Source organism: Rhinopithecus roxellana, chromosome 16, assembly GCF_007565055.1.
Source record: "Rhinopithecus roxellana isolate Shanxi Qingling chromosome 16, ASM756505v1, whole genome shotgun sequence".
Taxonomy (NCBI): domain Eukaryota; kingdom Metazoa; phylum Chordata; class Mammalia; order Primates; family Cercopithecidae; genus Rhinopithecus; species Rhinopithecus roxellana.
In genome coordinates this window covers 88,364,722-88,387,094 of record NC_044564.1, presented here as the reverse complement: position 1 = coordinate 88,387,094, position 22,373 = coordinate 88,364,722, and the positions used below count along the sequence as shown (strand labels likewise).

The window sequence follows — 22,373 nt, the reverse complement described above, 5'->3', positions numbered from 1 at the left end:
CAAATCCAGGCTCAGAGAGAAGGAATCTACTCACAGTCACAAATAAAGCAGCTGGATTCAAACCCAGACCCTTATTTCAAACTACTGGCACCTGCTACCACGGCAGAGCCGAACCATGGCTACAGTTTCATACATATGTGAGAATGCAGCACTCAAACAACAGAAAGGGTGACTCTGGCAAGTCAGCTCGGTGGCTGGGGAAGCCCAGCACTATAGGATGGGGTATTCTCAGGCTGTCAGAGAGGTGTGCCAAGGTCTCACTTCACTAGGAACATTCGGAGCTTCTGTAGGAAAGCCTGGGAGGACAGTAAACTGTTCTAGTCACTGAATGATTTCTTTTCTCCATCTTTCAGCAGGTTGGTGAGACTAGGATGGAAATGTACTGGTGTTCTGGTGTGAATAAGAATTATTTCCTAAATGATGTTTGGTTTACACCAAGTAACACCAAATAAAACTTGGTTTACACCAAGTATACCAGCGTATGACGTGTCACTCATGCTCCTGACTGTCAGGGGTGTAGAGTTTCCCTTTATGGAGCAGAAAAGAAAGAGAACATTAAGTAAAAGCTGACTTCTGTGTCAACAGGAAAGAGCAAAGGCAAATAAACCAAAATGGAAGAAAATAAATCATTAAATTTAGAAAAGAAAAGATCAAATTCACAGCAGAACTATCTGGCATGTATAAATTTTTCATTTCTATCTGCTCCCCAACTCAACAGGGCTGAGAACAGACAGCCGGGAGGGTCTCTGATAGTGTAACAAAGAGGGCCTGGGCAACAGAAAGCCTCGGCCTGGTTGGACAGATGCTCAGAGTTCTCCCGCAGGGCCTGGCCCTGCCAAGTGCTATCTCCCTACAGAAGCACCAATATCTGGGTGCCCTGACCAGGGAAGCTACAAGAGTCACAGAGACAGACACCTAATAGGTCTAGTCTTCTCATGCCCTAGTTAAGCTAACGTCACACATTCAGGTTCCTTCACGTAATGGGTGAGCTTAAAATGTCAGGAACACAGAAAGCACTTTTCCATGTGGCAGTCAGATGATGGCTCAAACTTCTTTCACAGCCTTGTCAGGGCTTCTCACTGTCATCAGAAGACTGTGTGACCAAGAAGCCCCAACTGGCCACGGAGCAGTCCCCTTGGACCCCGCAAGTGAGGATTCAGAGACACCTAACTGTGTCAACACATCTGTCTTAAGACCAATACGAAATGTCTACACAGATTAGTGGATGGTTAGCACACAATGTAATGATATAGATGATGATTAATTTTTGCCAACGTATAAAATTCAGAATCACTTTTATGAGAAGATATTAGAAATGGTACCATGTGTTAAAAAGTCAAAACATAAATATAAAGCAAATATCTGTCTGGAACAAGAGCATAACGATCTGAAAGAAAAACCCACAGCTATAGTAAGGAAAACTATAAAGTAAGTAAGAAAAACCCACAGCTATAGTTGAGGAAACGACAGCTGAGATACATACCCCCAAAAGATAAAAAATGTAAACTTCGACTGAGGTGTCAAAGCTTTTGTTTTTGGGGTTTGGCAAAGGCAAATTATAAGGGAGTTGTCGAAGGTGGGGGGAGGGGGGGTTTGAGTAAGGGGTTTCAGCCCCAGGACCCATGCCTAGGATCCTGGAGCAGGGCACGATGGAATTCTCCTCGGGAAACACAAAGTTTTTTTGGAAGTGGAGTTGGAAAGGACTTAAAGGACAAGAAAAACATTCAACACCATCTTCAAGCAAAACAGGCACATCAGGTACATACTTCCTAGGATACCAGATCAAAGGGAGCCAAATAAAATTCTTTTAGTTATTTTACACTAAAAACCGAATCAGTGTTCTGGTTTTCTAGCATACTAATAGTTAATTTTTAAAAAGTAGTGACAGCTACCATTCATTGAGCTTATTCATCAGCTAATTTAATATACAAACAACACAGCAAACCTGCCATGCACATCTGAATGCTCTGAGGTCCTGCGAGCTTCAAGTCACAACGCCACCGAGAAATACCAACCAAGAGACTGAGCAAACCGCTTCCTGCCAACAGCTCAGTCTCAGTGCTGCTCATGGAGCACGCTAACACCAAACAGCCTGCCTTCCTGTGGTTCATCTTTCACAGTCCAGATTTGGTCCAGGGAGTACAAGTCATTAGCAAAACTTAACAGGGGAGGGGAACACAAGACTTATGCAAGAGATGCCTCCATAACACCACATGTCAAAATAAATAATAAATGTGGAGATGTCCTATTCCACAGGGCTTTCTCTACTAAGATACATATATAAATTCTCAAGAAAATGAAACACATTTATACAAATAAGGACACAAGGTGGAAAAAAACTCAGTCTTCTCTCTGAATGAGGACTTTTACATATCTATTTTAAAATGTCAGTAATTTTATGCAAAAATATTAAAGTAATAAAGTGGACATATATAGATCTTATTAAATATTAGGTATTAAGTACACATGCATATTAATACATGCACAAATAAGAATACATAGTTACATAAGTATATTAAGTATAAAAGATGGAAGAAAAGGAAAAAGGGCAAGTTACTCTCCCTAAGATAGACCTAGTTATTGTAAAAATCTTATTTTAGCAGATGCAGAGGAAAATAAAGTGCTTGAATATTCAACAGTCTTTCAAATATAATTACCTCTCTAGAAGTAAGATCATGGGGAATTCTCTATACTGTATTTTCCAGTGTTTGAATTCTATATAACTTTGTATCAAGATGATAATTAGAAAAACAGTATAAAACAAAGAATTAAAAATTGTAATACATCAACCTCAGATTTGATTCAGATTCTGCAAGTCCAAATGAATCTACGAAAGTAACATATAATAAACACCTCCACAAGGATTCAATTGTAACTGTTTTGTTTTGTTTTGCTTTGTTTTTTACACAGGATCTCACTCCGTTGCCCAGGCTGGAGTGCAGTGGCATAATCTCGGCTCATTGCAACCTCCACCTCCCAGGTTCAAGCAATTCTCCTACCTCAGCCTCCCAAGCAGCTGGGACTATAAGCACACACCACCACATCCGGCTAATTTTTGTATTTTTTGGTAGAGAAAGGGTTTCACCATGTTGGTCTTGAACTTCTGACCTCAAGTGATCCGCCTACCTCAGCTTCCCAAAGTGCTGAAATTACAGGCATGAGCCATTGCACCCAGCCTCAGCTTTAATTCTTAATTCAACTGAAACAAGATTACAAACATCTGACAGGCACCAGGAAGGGAAAAAAGACAAGAATGTCACCTCAATTTTTAAAATTTAAACAAGAATAAAGCAAGTTTATGCTGGTACTGCACTACTGCTCTAACAAGGAACTGGCAGAGACGTTACTTAGAAAGCCACACATTTCATTCCTTTTCTTTCTTTCCTTTTTAAGAGACAGGGACTCATTCTGTTGCCCGGCCGGACTGCAGTGGTGCCATCATGGCTCACTACAGCCTCCAAATCCTGGGCTCAAGTGATCCTGCTGTCTTAGCCACCCAGGTTGCTGGACCCACAGGCACATGCCACCATGTCAGGCTAATTTTTAAATTTTATGTTGCCCAGGCTGGCTTCACGTAATCCCCCAGCCTCAGCCTCTCAAAGTGTGGGGATTAAAGCATGAGCCACCATACGTGGCCCCTTTTTCTTATTTTATTGCCAAACTCTTTTAGGCCTAGAATAACTGCCAGTTCTGATCACTACCCAAGCACCAGCCTATTTTCTTTCAAGGAACATGCTAGAAAGAGAGTGTTGTGTCTCTTCAAAGTAGCGAATCAAACTCAGAACTGAGCTCCTAACAGGTTCACCTTCAATTTTGTTGGAAAAATACATCAGGCAGGCACAGCTATGTGGCAAGAAGTCCTCTCATATTCTAAGAACTCCTCCTCTAACAGATTTTTCCAAAAATTCTAAAGAGAAATTTACATTTCAAAAGAGTAACACAGCCCATGACTTCCATTCCAACAGCACAGGAGAACTGTACGGTACAAAGACACTGAACAACTCACCCAACTAAAGAAACTAAAACGCTGAATAAGATATTAAAGAAATACAACAAAAAGAAGAGATAAAGCTCAGAGCTGCCAAGCGCACCCAGATGAAGACTGCCCTACTGCCCCTGAGGACTGGCTGAGAGCACTTCCCGATCTGCTGCCATCTGTGTGGACGCCTCCCCATGAACTTGGGGTTATAAAAGCAGATTCTCTGTAGTATGTATGAGGCTCCTGTGCAATGAACCCTGATGACAGCATGGGGTCGCACACATCTGTTCCACCAATGTTGCTGCCATGCACACCCCACAGCCACCTTCCTACAGGCACAGAGCAAACCTCCACAAAGAGCACCCGAACCCACACAGCTCTCAGACGTCCACAAGTCATGACAACATCCAGCAACGCTCAGTGGCGATAGCCAGGACCCAATAACTCCGTCTATAACCCCTCACCACATTTTATCTTCAGAAATAAATGTTTGACAATTTTATAAGCTTTTGTGAAAGGTATCTTATGTTCTAAGTTATAGAACTTTGATATTCTTACTGAGGGTGAACAACTTTTTACATTTATCGATGGCTGCTTCCTCTGTGAATTCCATGCTTATACCTTTAAGAGATGAGCTCTCACTACATTGCCCAGGAGAGAGTGCACTGGCCATTCACAAGTATGATCATAGCTCACTGCAGCCTCGACCTCCTGGGCTCAAGTGATCCTCCCGCCTCAGCCTCCTGAGTAGCTGGGACTACAGGTGTACAGTACCACACTCAGCACATTTGTATCTTTTTCCATTTAAAACAGTTGCCGTCGGCTGCACACAGTGGCTCATGCCTGTAATCCCAGCACTTTCAGAGGCAGAGGTAGGAGGATGGCTTCAGGCCAGGAGTTTGAAACCAGTCTGGACAATACAGCAAGACCCCATGACTATAAATAATACAAGTTAGCTGGGCATGGTGGAACATGTCTTTCATCTCAGGGGGAACATGCTGAGGTGTGAGGATCACCCGAGCCCAGGAGCTTGAGGCTGCAGTGAGTTATGATGTCACTGCACTCCAGCCTGGGTGAAACAGCAAGACCCTGTCCCTAAAACAGTAATAATAATAATAATAATTTTAGAAAAGCACTTACCTGTTTAATTCATAGGAAGCTTTTTTCTTTTTTTGTTGTCTTTTTTTGTAACAATCCCCATCGCCCATCACTACCACCCTTTAAAAGAGCGCCACTGATTTACTGTTGGGGAAACTAGGCCGTTTATTGTGCAGGGTGTCCCACATTATTCCTTCCTTATGGTATCACTGAACGTACACTACAGAGACAGGAGAAGTTAGGGCTGGACAATGAGAGGCAGAGCGTAGCAGGTGGGGGCACAACTTGCTACACATCTACAAGGCCAATCGCCTCTGTTATTTTATAGTCCAGAAATTATAAATGTTTCTAGCCAGGCCCAGTGGGTCCCGCCTATAATCCCAGCACTTTGGGAGGCCGAAGCGGGTGGATCACCTGAGGTCAGGAGTTTGAGAACAGCCTGGCCAACATGGTGAAACCTCGTCTCTAGTGAAAATACAGAAAAATTAGCTGGGCGTGGTAGTGGGCAACTGTAATCCTAGCTACTCGGGAGGCTGAGGCAGGAGAATCGCTTGAACCCGGGAGGCAGAGGTTGCAGTTAGCCGAGATCATGCCATTGTACTCCAGCCTGGCCAACAAGAGCAAAATTCCACCTCAAAAAAATTTTAAAATATATACATACATATAAACATTTTTACCATCAATTTATGTTAAGACCAGAGTTCTGGAGTTCAACTGTTTCCACTAGCTGAATGGTCTGACTGTCCGGAGACCCACTGTCTCGAGGGTAAATGGCATCAAGGTGGGAGTAAACTCACCTCCAAAAAAACACCAGGGTCTCTCCAGCCTAAGGTCATGCTAAGCTCACTCTGGATCAGCAGTGTCCAATCTTTTGGCATCCCTGGGCCACATTAGAAGAAAAAGAATTGTCTTGGGCCCCACATAAAATAGACTAACGATAGCTAATGAGCTTTAAAAAAAAAAAAATCAGAAATCTCATCATGTTTTAAGAAAGTTGATGAATTTGTGTTGGGACACCATCCTGGGCTGCGCACGGCCCGCAGGCCACGGGGTAACAAGTCTGCCCTAGACGTTTCCCGTGGCACTCAGAACACACCCAGCTGTGCACGGCCCGGCCCTGCTGGTCCTCACCCCACAGTCCATCAGCTGATTTGCTTCTTTCTCCCAGTCTTCCCGCTCCCCTTTGCTCTAGTGCTCCCAGTTCCCCGCTCCTCACTCTCGGCATGTCTTCTTCATGCACTCGTCAGGGCTTCTATGTTCACTGCTTACATACTGTCCTCTAGAATGCAAGCTCTGCGCACAGACCTCATCACTCCTATCCTCTGCCCTGTTCACTGGTAAATAAATGCCTAAGTATTTCTTACCTAAGAGAATGAATAATTTCCATTCCCTAAGGACCATCCTGAAAAAGCAACATAGGTCCCGGGGTCCTCATTCAATTCTAAACCAAAGGTTAAAAAAGTAGTGACTTTTTTTTGGTAAACTATGAAAGCAATTCTTCATTCTCTTATGCACAGCCTAAGGGGCACATTACACACTGCAGAACAACCAATTCAACACACTTGAACCCTTGCTGAAAATCATGAACACTGTCCCTGCTTGGCACACGCGTCACACCCCTGTACCTGCCAGAAGGAAAGGATGACCGTGATCAAGGGTTTGACCCCAAGTTGAATGCTAGTTTCTGACCCCAAAGCCTTCAGAATCAAGCACCCTCGTCTCCTCTGCCTTCATTCATCTCAACTCTAACATGTCTGTCTCTTCCTTATTATAATAAAAGTAGAAACAGATTCAAGGAAATTAAGTCACTGCTAAGTCACACAGCTTGAATCCAATCTTTTGATTACAGGGTGTACCCTGCATTCTTCATGGCACTTCATACCACAAGGATGGGAAAAACACAAGACTCTGACCAGGTCAAATTCCAGTGACAGAAACAAGATGCATCTCCAGAAAACACTAAAGATGCCATACTGGGGATAAAGACAATAAGCACTGCAAGAGGTCAGAGGGAGGCCAGATGCCCAGGCTCCAAAAAGCTGACCAGAACCTTTACAGACAGGTAGGAGGGTGTGTACACAGCAAAGACAGGACTTACTCAGGCAGTCCTAATCACTCCAAGTTCAGCTCACCCTAACAAAGACAACTTGCCAAATTAGATGGCAACTCACATTCTTCTCAATCCCTCCCCACCGGAGGAACAAGCGCCTCAACTGAGATATGCTCCAGTCACCACCTACGTCCCCAAGTCAGCACCCTGACCTGGTTTCCACATCTCCATCATTAGCACTGAACTCTTGTTGGGGTTATAAAGCTTACTTCTTTTGCTTTTTGTCTTATTTCTCACCCATGTTTCACAGTTTAGAAAGAACATTTCTTACTAAACCAAAAACTGTATTTAACAGACACTCGGACCTTGCTGATATCAGTCACATTTTAAAATAAACTGCACATGCCTTAGAATTCTGGTGCGTAAGGGCTTCTAAGACCATCTACCAGTTGTTCTCAAACTTCAGTGTGCTAAAGACTGACTGAGGTGTTTATGTAAAATGCAAATTTGGGGACCCTAACCAGAGATTCTGATTCAATGGGTACTCAATATATTATTTTGCTAGAGGTTAATTTAAAAGTTTGAATATTCAACTGCAACTCTTTACTTCATTTTAGAGTCTTGGCATTGCATATACAGCAAATCAACATTTATTAATTTTATACTTCTCTGCACATTTAGCAAATCAACATTTATTAATTTTATACTTCTCTGCACATTTAGCAAATCAACATTTACTAATGTTATACTTCTCTGCTATCAACAGGGTGTGCATCCCTGGATGGCAGAGAGCCCTTCAATAAGCTCTGCCCTGGATTATCAGACATTCATTCCCATTTTACAGATGGAGAGAGAACAGAGAAGAAAGATCACCTGCTTCAGGTGACACTCCAGGTAAGAACTGGCATGGAAACTGACAACTACGTCTCTTACATTTCTTACATAAGAAATAGATGTAACATCAACCAGTCCTGGTTATCTACGCTGTAGAGTTCACACTAAGGAAAAGGAGACATTGACTTAAAGGAAAGAAATTTTCTGTCTCTGTTTTTTTGTTATAAACATAAGACAGTTTAAAAGAAAGGGGGAGTGCAAATTTAAGATTTCCTCGATCAAATTTTAACCAACTATGTATTTGTGAACTCATTTACTCAGGGACACACAGTGTTTAAAATACTCCTCTAAGGAAACAATTCCAGCCCGGGTCTAGGCAGCTTTCTAGGGTTTTGCTTGGACAAACAGTGTTATTTCAAAAGTGTCCTCTGACCTGCTGAGTTTAGGAGAAGGAGAGGAAATTCAGAGCTCCCTTGATCCAGGAGGAGATCAATGTTTCAGGGGTCGGCAGGCAGTTGCTGTGGTGGGTGTGAGTGGCACCACACCGGACAAATGCCCCCATGTTTGGGGCATCACACAAACCAGTTCTTGTCAAATTCCTCCCCAGAAAGGTTCCTGTGGCTCCAGGCCATGGGGCTGGGATGGTGCAGGTTTTAAATCATGGAAAACTTCAAAGAACATACCTACTCTTCCTCTCTCCTCTCTGTCCAAGGAGCCCCCGTCTGAGTACAGACTGACCATCACCCACCTGCAACCAACTACATCTTTGAGCACAACACCAGCTGGGCTGGCAGGCCAGAAGGCAGCTTCCCCAGGTCACTACCTGCCAGGAAGCACCCCGCGACCCGCGCACCACTCACTTTGTCGCCCCTCCGCTGCCCTCGTCGTTGTCGGAAGATGACGATGTAGAAGAGCCAGGGAAGTAGGCGGAATCCACGTGGTTGGGGCTGCCGCTCTGGGCCGGGTTGATGGGCGAGGACCGCTCATACAGCGGTGTGTGCTTCCCTTCGTGAGGAATGTTGCTGTAGCTGTTCTGCTCCGTCAGATTCTTCCCGCTCGTGTCCAACGTGAGAGGTGCTGGCTCAGAGAGGCTGTACGGGTATGGACCCTGGCCCGGGGCGCCCCCTGGGCTGGGCACCTGTGGGGCCTGAAGCGAAGGGCACAGGTCACGTGCACGTGGCCAGCAGGACCCGACTCAGGTCCAGGCCAACGTTTCCCGGCTCATTTTTATTTCAACAAACACTGGCATCTATTTCACACATCAATTCAAGAGCTTAGGAACTTATTTTGGCATTCATTGAAATTCAATGCACACACCGTGTCTGCGACCGGCCACCCGACCCAGTGCAGGGAAGGCCTTACCACGGGCTTTGCTTGCAGAGAGGTCTGCGGAATGTTGAGCATCTGAGGAGGAACATGCGGCGGCACCATCCCAGGCATTCCAAAGGGACCGGGTCTGGCTGCTTCACCAATACAGAAAGAAAAGAATCACACAGCTGTGAACAGAAGGCGTTTCCCAGGGCATCCTGGCGGCCAGCCCATGGCGCCAGGGATCTCACCCTCACCTGGCTCAGACATCGACACCACCATGGGTCCCACTTCTCAGAAATCATTACAAATTGCCATTTCACAGTAAGGACAACTTAATTTTATGTTGCTCGATTTGATGGACTGGGACTGGGATTCTAACTTTCCAGATCTCTCGGTGAACTTGCCGTAGTGGTTCTGCTCTCGGGCACCTCCTGAGGGCCTCGGCTGTCCCTCTGCCTGCAACTTGGTGGGGATTCTCTGTAACTCAGTCTCCCTGCTCAGGGCTGCTCCTAGCCTGAGGTCTCCGTAAAACCAGAAGCCCTGGCAGGCATGAAAGGAACAAAGTCGGACCGAACAGTTTCCTTTACCTTTGTCAAGCAAGAGGACTTCTCTGTTTAAAGTACATTGCAACTACCATTATATTCTTGAGTTTTTAAACGTAAAAGGAATTGTTTTTCATTGTTTAGCAATTAGGTTACACATTTTAACACATATACAGGATAAGTAATTTGGGATTCTGTGTTCTCTTAAAACATAATGTCATAAACCTGCCTGATGTGTGCCAGTCATCATTCCCACGCTATGTTGCAAACTGAAGAAATCTGTTAGGGGACTGAAAGCACATAGAGGAATGGCTGAAGCAGGACAGCAGGACGAGGAGCTAGGCCAGCCCGAAGCTGGGACAGAAGGCAGGGGCTGGAAGCCTCCACACTCAACGTCTGGTCTCACGGAGTCTAAGGACAAGAGGAGATCTCAGGGGCCACGTCAGCCAACAGAAGTGAATGAGTGAGTAGACGGTGCCCATAAAGGGCTGTTCCAGAGACGGCACAAGACCTGCAGTAACAAGGACCAACTGGGGCCCAGATGTCAACAGCACTTCCAAACACTACCGGCAGGAAACACAAGGACATAGGACGCAGACCCCCAGGAGTTATACTCCCTCTCAGAACACTTAGTTGCTGAGTGTCTATGTTGTGTCAGGCTGAGGACTGGGCCTGGGTATGAAAGGAGCCCTGAGGTGGTGTAAGATGCACTGCTGAAGACACAGAGAAAATAGAAAACCTGTGTGAGACACAACAGATGCGCCAGGGGCTTGCACGGCTGCACCATCTCTTCCTTGGGCTTGTTTTAAATGTGGAAGAAAACTAAGCCTAAAGCTTCCTGACTCCAATTTCCCTCTTTAAGCAGTAGATATGCTTCTATAACCTCTTCATTTGAACACCAGGTGATATGGTTAGGCTTCACGTCCCCCCTCAAATCTCATCTTTAATTATAATCCCCACAATCCCCACGTGTCTAGGCGGAGACCAAGTGACACAGGGGCAATTTCGCCCATGCTCTTCTAATGATAGTGAGTGAGTTCTCACCAGATCTGACAGTTTTATAAGGGGCTCTTCCCCCTTCACTGGGCACTTCTTCCAGCCGCCTTGTGAAGACGGTGCCTTACTTCCCCTTCAACTTCACCATGATGCTAAGTTTCCTGAGGCCTCCCCAGCCATGCTGAACTGTGAGTCAACTAAACCTCCTTTCTTTATAAATTACCCAGTCCTGGGCAGTTCTTTATAGCAGTATGAAATCAGAAGAAAACACCAGGCAAAGGGTACACAACCCACAAACCACCACCTCTTACACTGACTACTGCCAACACAGGTAAGGACAGAAACATTCCCCAAACCTTCACTCCCGTTCTCTGAAAAGCTAACGTCCATGGCGGCATTCGCATAAGGCTCCCTAAGCCAATACCGGTGTGGTGAGACCAGGAGAGCAAACGCTGTCCTTGGTCCAGCCTCCTGAGAGCCAAGCATGGCCAACAGACACTGGGAGTGAAGCACAGATCATTGCTGACTCACCCCAGAGAACAACTAGGAACCTTACAGACTAGAATTCGTCTGCAGTTCCTGCCTTCCAAGGGCCCTCAGCCTGTAAGCTCTAAAACGCCACAGCCCTTTGATCCTGGCTCGCACCAAGAAAAAGCCTTGGCAGAGCTTCCACCTTTGTACCAAACAAAGACAACTGCAGTATAAGAAGCTGGGAATAATGAGACTGGCATGTGTGTAGTCACAGATACCTCACACTTGCACACAACATGCAGACACGCGCACACAACACATTCCTAACTGACCAGTAAGTCCACAGGTCCACGCCCCTAAGGGATGTGCATGCACGATTAAGTGCTCACTCACACACAAGTGCGGATACACACAGGAGTGCACACAAACACACCCCACACGTGCATGCATGGCACACACACATGCATGGTACAGACAATACAAGGAGCTGTTCCTAAAACAGTATGTTCGCTAGATCTGCACCTGTACGTGTACAATCAAAGTCGCTATTAAAAAACTGTTCACAGGTGATTCTGATAGGCAGGTTTGGCCCAAAGAATACTATAAAATCTATTCAAGCTCTGACAGTATAATTTAAATCAATGTAAAATGTCTAGTGTATAATGTCTTGTGGCTGACCTCACACACCTAACTTTGGAATAATACAAATGAAAGGCTAGACTCATGTAGCACCCATATATCCAAGTGAAGATGAACTCATGTAGCACCCATATATCCAAGTGAAGATGACCTCATGTAGCACCCATATATCCAAGTGAAGATGAACTCATGTAGCACCCATATATCCAAGTGAAGATGAACTCATGTAGCACCCATATATCCAAGTGAAGATGACCTCATGTAGCACCCATATATCCAAGTGAAGATGAACTCATGTAGCACCCATATAACCAAGTGAAGATGAACTCATGTAGCACCCATATATCCAAGTGAAGATGACCTCATGTAGCACCCATATATCCAAGTGAAGATGAACTCATGTAGCACCCATATATCCAAGTGAAGATGAACTCATGTAGCACCCATATATCCAAGTGAAGATGAACTCATGTAGCACCCATATATTCAAGTGAAGATGAACTCATGTAGCACCCATATATTCAAGTGAAGATGAACTCATGTAGCACCCATATAACCAAGTGAAGATGACCTCATGTAGCACCCATATATCCAAGTGAAGATGAACTCATGTAGCACCCATATATTCAAGTGAAGATGAACTCATGTAGCACCCATATATTCAAGTGAAGATGAACTCATGTAGCACCCATATAACCAAGTGAAGATGACCTCATGTAGCACCCATATATCCAAGTGAAGATGAACTCATGTAGCACCCATATATCCAAGTGAAGATGACCTCATGTAGCACCCATATATCCAAGTGAAGATGACCTCATGTAGCACCCATATATCCAAGTGAAGATGACCTCATGTAGCACCCATATATCCAAGTGAAGATGAACTCATGTAGCACCCATATAACCAAGTGAAGATGACCTCATGTAGCACCCATATATTCAAGTGAAGATGAACTCATGTAGCACCCATATATCCAAGTGAAGATGACCTCATGTAGCACCCATATATCCAAGTGAAGATGACCTCATGTAGCACCCATATATCCAAGTGAAGATGACCTCATGTAGCACCCATATATTCAAGTGAAGATGACCTCATGTAGCACCCATATATCCAAGTGAAGATGAACTCATGTAGCACCCATATATCCAAGTGAAGATGACCTCATGTAGCACCCATATATTCAAGTGAAGATGAACTCATGTAGCACCCATATATCCAAGTGAAGATGACCTCATGTAGCACCCATATATCCAAGTGAAGATGACCTCATGTAGCACCCATATATCCAAGTGAAGATGACCTCATGTAGCACCCATATATTCAAGTGAAGATGACCTCATGTAGCACCCATATATCCAAGTGAAGATGAACTCATGTAGCACCCATATAACCAAGTGAAGATGAACTCATGTAGCACCCATATATCCAAGTGAAGATGACCTCATGTAGCACCCATATATTCAAGTGAAGATGACCTCATGTAGCACCCATATATCCAAGTGAAGATGAACTCATGTAGCACCCATATATCCAAGTGAAGATGACCTCATGTAGCACCCATATATCCAAGTGAAGATGACCTCATGTAGCACCCATATATCCAAGTGAAGATGACCTCATGTAGCACCCATATATCCAAGTGAAGATGACCATTTTTGTTGTTTGGTTTTTGGCCATTACACCCTAAAACCGTCCTTGAAAGTGCAAACTTTCCTTCAAAGCAAACAAACAAACTACATTACAGCATAAAACCAAAGAATTCCAAGGAAAGAATATTTTCTAAAATCACATTCCAATCATTGACCTCAAATAATTCTCTATGAATCCACAGAGCAAGTCACTATTCTATCAAAGCAGTCCAATGAGTTAATTAATTGGTCTGCATCTCCTGAAGGCTACAGAAGTGCCTCCTAATCCAGGGTCTGCCTCTGTGGATTCAGGCCTTCGTCTAAATTGGTTCTTGTTCTCCATGCCCAAGTGCAGCTGAGCAGAACCGTTATGTGTCTTCTCTACAACGAGAGGCATCTTTCTCAGAAGGGACACGAGGCTCCAGAGTAGAGATCACACCACCAGTTTCTCATTCTCTTCCTTTCACACTTACTAGAGAGGTGGGCTTTTGGTAAAAAAAAAAAGTACGCAGACTGAAGACAAGGAGCGAAAGAAGAAAAAAAGGCCAAAAAAGTTTACTATATTTCAAACTATTTTGTAACTTTAAAAATAGTTGTTAAATAGTAAAAAGTTCTTTCAGAATGAAAAGAAACACGCACTGCAATCCCTCAGCTGTGTGATCTTGACTTTTTACAGCTCAGTTACCTACTTCCTCAAAGGACTCACTTACACCTCTATGCAGCTGTGTGGCTTTTGCTCTGAATTAAAATACGATAAAATTCTTATAGGAATGGTGTTAAACTGGAACCTCTTCTTAGAACTACAGTCGGCCATACCCCAGTCCCCATTCCTAGCCCCACTTAACAAACGTTCCTCTATTACTTGGCATATGATTCTGAAATGTTATGTTAAACAAAACAAAGAAGAATAACAAAGTAAGTCTTAAAAAACAAAACAAAACAAAAAACTGGCCTGGCTCGGTGGCTCATGCCTGTAATCCAGCACTTTGGGAGGCCAAGGCGGGCGAATCACTTGAGGTCAGGAGTCCAAGATCAGCCTGACCAACATGGCGAAAGCCCATCTCTACTAAAAATAAAAAAAAACTAGCCAGGTGTGGTGGCAGGTGCCTATAATCCCAGCTACTCAGGAAGCAGAGGCTGAAAATCGCTTGAACCCAGGAGGCAGAGGCTGTAGTCAGCAGAGATCGCACCACTGCACTCTGGCCTGGGTGACACAGTGAGACTCCATCTCATAAATAAATAAATAAATAAATGGGCAGACACTGTATGATTTTCAAGTATTACCCAAAAAATATAGCTTTGAAAATGTTGAGTCCAAGATTAAATAAATTAATATAATCCCTACCACCTTTAGTTTTCATCGCTTGCAAACACACACAAGGCAAAACTTTTCAACCATTTTTAAAATTAACCAATTTTCAAACATTTAATGTTTTCAAACATTGCAAACGGACATGTTTACTAAATCTCAATAGTCTACAGAAGATAAAAAGGCATAGAAAGGAAACTGTCATGTGACCTGTTCCCATTACACTACGGATCCAGTGTCCAGAGAGGCAGGGTGGGGCCTGGAGCACAGTGGGAGGGTGTGGCGGCTGGCCATCCTGTAGGGAGAGGAGGACCAGCAGAGCCGGAGCCGAGCCTGGACTGGGACTAGGTGCAAGGTCGGTGCCCAGGCAGGCAAAGGATGGAGGAGCAACTCCCTAGAGCTAAGAGCCTGGGGGCAGCTGATGCTGGTCCAGAGCCTGCGGTGCTGGCCAGACCCCATGGGAAGAGCCAGATGCTGGAGCCCAGAAGACAAGGCCTGGTGACAGGAGGAGGCAAAACCTGAGGGATGATGAGCTTGACGAAGGCTAAGTGCAAGGCCCATGAGAAGTAAGATTATGAACTCAGTGAACAGGCACGTTCTGTGTGGCACGTGAAAGAATTCAGAACAGTGGGAAAAATTAAACCACGGAAGCAAATTTCAAGTCAACAGAAACAAGAACTTTCTAAGAACGAGAGCAGTTCAACAATGAAAAGGGTTGCTTTACTGACTGCTCGACTGCTCATACAAGAACATTCTACAGCAGGGAGCTGGGCTGAACTTTACTATAAGCATCACTCTCCAAATCTTTTCCATCCCTGAATGTGGATAGTGAGAGGATAGACAGCACAAGATACGGCATCATTCAAATCCACCCGGTGCCAGAGTCTCAAGTAGCAAGTTTTACCTAAATGTATTCAGTTCCTGGGTTCAATTATTCAGTTTGAACAGAATATGTGTACTGACTGAGCAAAGTTCAAGAAGGCAGGATAGGAACATTACACCTCATTAAAGCTGGTTACGGCGGCTCATGCCTACGATCCTGACACGGGGAGGCTGAGGCAGTTCAGACCAGCCCAGACAACACATCAAGACCCTGTCTCTACACACTCACAAAAGCAACACAAAAAACAAACAAAAATCCCAAATCCCATTTAGGCACCGAAATGTGTTTTGTAAGTCTATGATGAAACAAGATAAATTAGTTTCTGACCATTTGTGGATTTTGGAAAAGCCCAACCTAAAAGGAAACTCTACCAGGTCTCTATTTTGAAGTCACTGGTAAACTGAACTGACATTCCTCATTTGTTACCAAACATTGAAACGCCAATGACAAACCCAACGTTAATAAACCTAAATGCATCCGCTTTGGGAAGACACACGCTGCAGTCTTTTAAATCACACAATGGCTCAAAGGAGGGTGTAGGTTCTTACAAAACATTCGACTTTTAAGTTCAAAATAAAAATGACCTTCCAAAACGGCCACAAGATCAGGCAACCTGTGTCACTTCCTACTTCACTCTAACTACCACGAACTCACTGAAAATGGAGCGAAAGGTCGCAGAGCAGACACTGAAAGCAAAGTCCCCAGCACCAGCAGGAGAATCCAGTTTTCTACTTGGGAATTCTGGATCAGAAGCGCAAGATGAGTGGCCTTTCTACTCAACGGGAGTAATGCCCTGACTTCCCTCTGGTACCCTTTATTCTGTCAGCCTCCAGGGCTTAACATCAACATCATCTGCGTCAGCTTTAAAGATAAAAACTCAAGATGAACTAGGACACATCTCAAAAAGACCTAGTGCAGAATAGTAAGCACAATACAGCATTTAATTTAAAATTAAAGCAATGTATTAATTATTCCATATGTATGAGGTGAGGAAATACAAAAACACGTTCAAGGGGGCTGTACGTGACTTTTAGAAAAGCCTGATGCATCTCTTTTTTTATAAAGACTGACCTCAAGCACAGGTTGCCATTTGTGTAATCTGAAGTAGGTATGCCACCACTCACTCTACTGTTCCTTCTATTTTTTTTTAACAGTTTTTCATCACAACAACAAAACTTTAGTATAAAAATAAGAAAGGGCAAGTCTAGTAAGCAAAGCTATAGGACAAAGTGAGGATTTAATATAACTTTTTTTTTTTTTTTTTGAGGCGGGGTCTCTGTCACCCAGGCTGGAGTGCAATGGCACAATCTTGGCTCACTGCAAGCTCTGCCTCCTGGGTTCACGTCATTCTCCTGCCTCAGCCTCCCGAGTAGCTGGGTCTACAGGTGCCCACCACCGCGCCCGGCTAATTTTTTGTATTTTTGGTAGAGACGGGTTTCACCGTGTTAACCAGGATGGTCTCGATCTTCTGACCTCGTGATCCGCCTGCCTCAGCCTCCCAAAGTGCTGGGATTACAGGCGTGAGCCACCGCGCCCGGCCTAATATAACACATTTTTAAGGAATGTCAAATTTTTAAGGTTATTAGTAAAATACAGCAATAGTATAATATTGAATACCTCGTGAAAAAAAATTTTTTAAATCATTATAGTAGCAAAAAACTAAACACGTTCTTGACAATGACAGCAGGGACATGGCTAAATTATATGGCACCTCCACACTGCACAGTATCAAACCACCTCCGGAGAAAATAAGAAAGTCATCCTCAGCTTCTATAATGGGCCCCGCTTACGGTCATAGCCCCCAGGCTTGGTCAGTCCCAACCCCCGAGGCCATCCACGTCCCCTGCTGAGCCAACTCCTCTGCAGGAGGCCCCAGGGGCTCTGCTTCTGCCCTGACCACAGCAGGACAGGAGGGCCACCGGGTGGGTCCAGGTGGGTCCAGCCATCCAGCTGTCAGCCAGGCATGGCCTGGGGCAGTGTGGGCCACCATGTGGTCTCTTTCACATTTCCATTCTTTCTGCACTAGAGGACCTGCCTCTATCCTTTGGCCCTTTTGCTAGAGCACTCAGCTGTCTGAGGCAGGTTACACTACAGATTTCTCACCAGAGCCTGCAGCGGGCTCTGTTCAGACCTCCAGGGTCTGAGTGGCATGCCATTGGGTTCCCTGGAGGCTGAACACCTTTTCTCCACAGCTTAGGATCAGTTGTCTGGCATTTAAAACCATTCTTTACATATTGTCTTTTCAACTTCCAAGTGGGATATTTTCTCATCTTCTCCTCAGATTCTGGGGGGTATGTTATTGAGAGAGAGCACGTGTATTTTCAAAATAACTGTTAACACTATCTACTGAGCAATGCGACACAGGGATCAGGGCTGTGGTGACATATGAAGTAGGGCTGTTTATTCTGAGGAAAAGCCAGGGGAGCAGCAGTACACACAGACCTCATGTAGCACAGGAGCCCTTCTCAGTCAGGATGGAGTGATGCCCAACAGCAAAGCAGGGGCAGGCTCCCCATGGCCAGAGCCCAGCACACCAGTCCCAGGACCAGCCCGACTTCTCCCTCAGGTTTGTCACTAATAACTTTCGCAACATGAATTCCCTCTCCTGGGCAGGCTGCCTGAGCTGGAGGTAGCAGTGCCCACCCCAGACCACTCAGCCATCCAGGTCAGTCACTGGGCGTTGCAGGAAGGTGATCCCTCGGACACAGTCTGGTTTGGTAGAAGGTGACCTGCCTTGGGGACCTGTCAGGACACAAGCTGACCACAGGCTCCTGACCAATGAAACACCCCACGGGGCCCTTCCCAAGCACCTGGCAGGTGCTACAGCCAGAGGTCACTGTGCTGCTGTGACCAGGACCATGTTGCTCGTCACTGCACAGCATCTGTTCTTTGCTTCGTGCTGATCAGCACCTTTTTCAACATGGTCCTATTTGCAAACTTCTTCTCTGACACGCAGCATTCTGGCTGCTCTACATATCTGCCCTCGGTCTGCTCACTCTGTGACCTCTCCATGCTGCTTAGTGGAGGCTAGACTTTCAAAAGGCCAGATAGCAGGAGGCTGTCTGCTATGAGAGATCAAGCTCCCCTACCTCCACTGCAAAACCACATGTGCACCAAAACCATCCCTTCTGTATCTTTCACCCATCTCTCTCAGCAGTCATCATCCCCATAACGACTTCAACCTATTTAATTCTCCCCTGCATTTTAAAGCCCCAACCCTTTATGGAAATGACTGGAGAGAGGCCTGAGCTTGCCACCCATCCTATCCTCTTCTATGAATTTCTATACTGAGGAAGAAGGAAAGCTAAAAATGACTTTTCCTAGGATCCACTGCCTGTTGCTGAAGGCCAACCAACTGTACATACACAAGGTTTGGGAGCCGCAAATTCAGCCGAAGCCTGCCCTGAGTGGTCCTTCTGACACTCCATCTATATCAGGCAGCACCCTCATCCTGCCCAACCTCTCAGAACTCAGCGCTGCTAACAATTGTGCACAGGGTGTCTCCCCTAGCCTCGCTGTGCCACTCTTTCTGTGCATCCGCCTCCTGCATCTGGCCCCAGGGGCGCCATCTCTTTATCCTCCACTTCCACCACCACGGCTCCTCTCAGCATTGCACACCAGCAAAGCGGCAACCCAGGACTCCAGCTTAGCTCCTCACTCTGCTTTCACCTGTGCATTCTAACGCCCGTTTCTCATCTCCACTGGGATCCTAGAAGGCGCCTCAACATTCGTGTCCAAAACCATCCTCCAAATATGCTCCTCCTCCAATCATCTTTATCTCATTAATGGCACCTTCACCTGAGCTGCTCAAGCCAAAACTCGGGGAGCCATTTCCCCAGAATTCTTTTCATTGAGCTTCTATAATCAAGCATCAATATCTACTATCTACTTATTCTATCTCCCAAAAATCTGTGAAATCCACCCAGCACTCCTGCCTCCCGCAGAGGAGAACCTGCCCCAGGGACTGCAACCATGCCTTGCCTCAATACTTGAAAGAGTTTCCCACTCCTTTCCCTACACCTGCCCTTAACCACCCCAATCCCCTCTGCACACTGAGGCCTGGGCAGTCCAAATGCATACCTCAGCACACCACTCCCAGATTAAAACTCTTTCATGAGGACATTTTTTTAATCTGGAAAAGGTAGAGGAGACAGTGCTAAGGGTTAAGATGACAAGATATCAGACTCCCCCTTAAGATCAAGGGCTAGACAAGAACAGTCACCATCGCACCTTCTATTAAAAATTGTGCCCTGGCTGGGTGCGGTGGTTCACGCCTGTAATCCCAGCATTTTGGGAGGCCAAGGTGGGCAGATCACAAGGTCAGGAGTTCGAGATCAGCCTGGCTAACATGGTGAAACCCCGTCTCTACTAAAAATACAAAACTCAGCCGGGCGTGGTGGCATGCACCTGTAATCCCAGCTACTCGGGAGGCTGAGGCAGCAGAATTGCTTGAACCCGGGAGGTGGAGGTTGCAGTGAGCTAAGATTGCATCACTGCACTCCAGCCTGGGGGACAGAGCAAGACTCCATCTTGAAAACCAAAAAAAAAAAAAAGAAGAAGAAGAAAAAAAATCATGCCCTAAGTCACAGCTGGCTCAGAGGATCACAGAGATCAAAAAGATACTAGAGAAGACACAATCAGCCAAAGCAAGATACAAATCAACTATGAAAATTAATAAGAACTGAGCAAAGCTGTTAAGATAAAATCAACTTACAGTATGAATTTGAAAATATAATTTAAGACACACATAGAAATAGCACCCAAAAATAAATGCTTAGCAATATCTTTAACGAAAGATGTCATGAATGTTTAATGAAGAAAATTCAAGTTTATGGAAAGATATTCAAGACAATTCAAATCAATAGAGAAATGTAACATTTTCTTTAGTACACTCAATAATAAAGATTTTCTTCTTTCCAAATTGATCTGCAGAGTTGGTGTGATTCCAATCAAAATCTCCACAAGGATCATAAAATGTATACAAAAGTGAAAAGGATCAAGAACAGTCTCGACTTCTTGCAGAAATACTACATGGGCACATTTGCCCAACCAGACATCAAGTATTATTACAAGGCTATGGTGATTAGAATGGCGTAATTCTGTGGCACAAGGATAATAAGAAATTCAACAGAACTGAGCCCAGAAACAGACCCACACGGAGACACTTGACATGTCAGAAGAGGATAGCGTTCTCAGTGGACAATACTAAGGCAACAGGTTCTCCACACGGTGAACAAGAAACTGAATTCCCTTACTCAAACCATAAACAAAATTCAGTGCCAGGTAGAATCAAAGGGCAAAATCATAAATAAAACTTTTAGAAGACAAAATGTTTGTCACCTCAGGCTAGGGAGGAATTCTTCCTTTACGTTTTCTTTTTCTCATTCTCATGTAACACTTTAAAACATACACAAGAAAAAAGGGAACTGTATCATGAGCCACATGTATCTACCAACCACCTTCAAAATCAACCAGTACACGGCCTATTGCGTGTCATCTGCACTTCCACCCTTCTTTGCCCACTACTGCATTATTGTGAAGCAAATCTCAGACATGACATCATCTCACCATAAATACAGGACAGGACTTAAAGGTACAAATGATAAAGGGAAAAATTCACGTATTTGACATTAGGAACTCTGATATCAAAGCACATCATAAGACAGAAAAATGCAACCCACAGAGTGGGAGATTCTTATTTGCAGTCCATATATCTGACTAGCATCCAATATATATATTAAGTATCCCTATGAATAAGCAAAAAGAAAAACAACCCAACAGAAACACAAGCGAACAACATGAACAAGCATTTTACAATGGAAGAAACCCTACTGGTCCATAAACATAAAGATTCTCAACCTCATTAGTAATCAGGGAAATGCAAACTGAAACCTTTACAGCATATAGTTTCATAATCACTAGCGCCCCCCCCCCAAAAAAAAAACGTGGATCAACAAGAGAGTTCTTTCACTTCTGCCAGGAGAATAAACAGTTGCATCCATGTCCGGCAGCAGCAGAGGCTTGAGCAGAGCCCTACCCTGGAGGTTCCCTGGAATTCCACTCCTGTGCACAACAGGTCACATGAAACAAAGTTCACAAGTGCACTATCCATCATGGCAAGCAGCTGGACACAGTCCATTTTCCATCAACAGTGGGATGGACAAATATATATTAATACAATAGAATGCTGCACGGCATTAAAAAATGAACTATGCCAACTGAATGAAATCCAATAATATAAATATTAAGAAGGCAAGTCGGAGGAGTACATGCTATATGATTTTATTTCATAACAAACAAAATGAAACTATTTTGTATCCAGACATACAGACATGATAAAATTATACAGAGAAGCAGAGAATAACTAATACAAAATTGAGGGTAGTAGAGAGTTGAGGAAAGCAACCAGGGAAGACATATAAGAAGGCTAAGATATTAGTAATGTTCTAAGACTAACACATTGTAGTATGATAGTTACAAAATCATTTTTTTACAGGTAAAAATTCTTCCATGAGATTTCATGTTCTAAGACTAAAGCCTAAAATCCAAGGTGGTGCCTGGCAACTGCACTGCCGCTCTCAGCATCACCTGACCACTCTCCCTGCTTTCTGTGCTTCGGCCACATTC

General features: G+C 44.5%; 1 protein-coding gene across 2 annotated transcripts in view; it reads right to left on the bottom strand.

Annotated features, from left to right (window-relative positions):
- FAM120A (family with sequence similarity 120A) overlaps positions 1 to 22,373 on the bottom strand; it is a 117,363-nt gene that overhangs the window by 40,909 nt on the left and 54,081 nt on the right. The window contains exons 6-7 of one of the 2 annotated variants that reach the window (XM_010375119.2): positions 9,324 to 9,424; positions 8,822 to 9,108 (exon numbers count right to left, since the gene is read on the bottom strand). In XM_010375119.2, coding sequence (XP_010373421.1) covers positions 8,822 to 9,108; positions 9,324 to 9,424 — 388 coding nt within the window. The remainder of the gene's footprint in view (positions 1 to 8,821; positions 9,109 to 9,323; positions 9,425 to 22,373) is intronic. The other variant, XM_010375120.2, reaches the window with a different exon arrangement.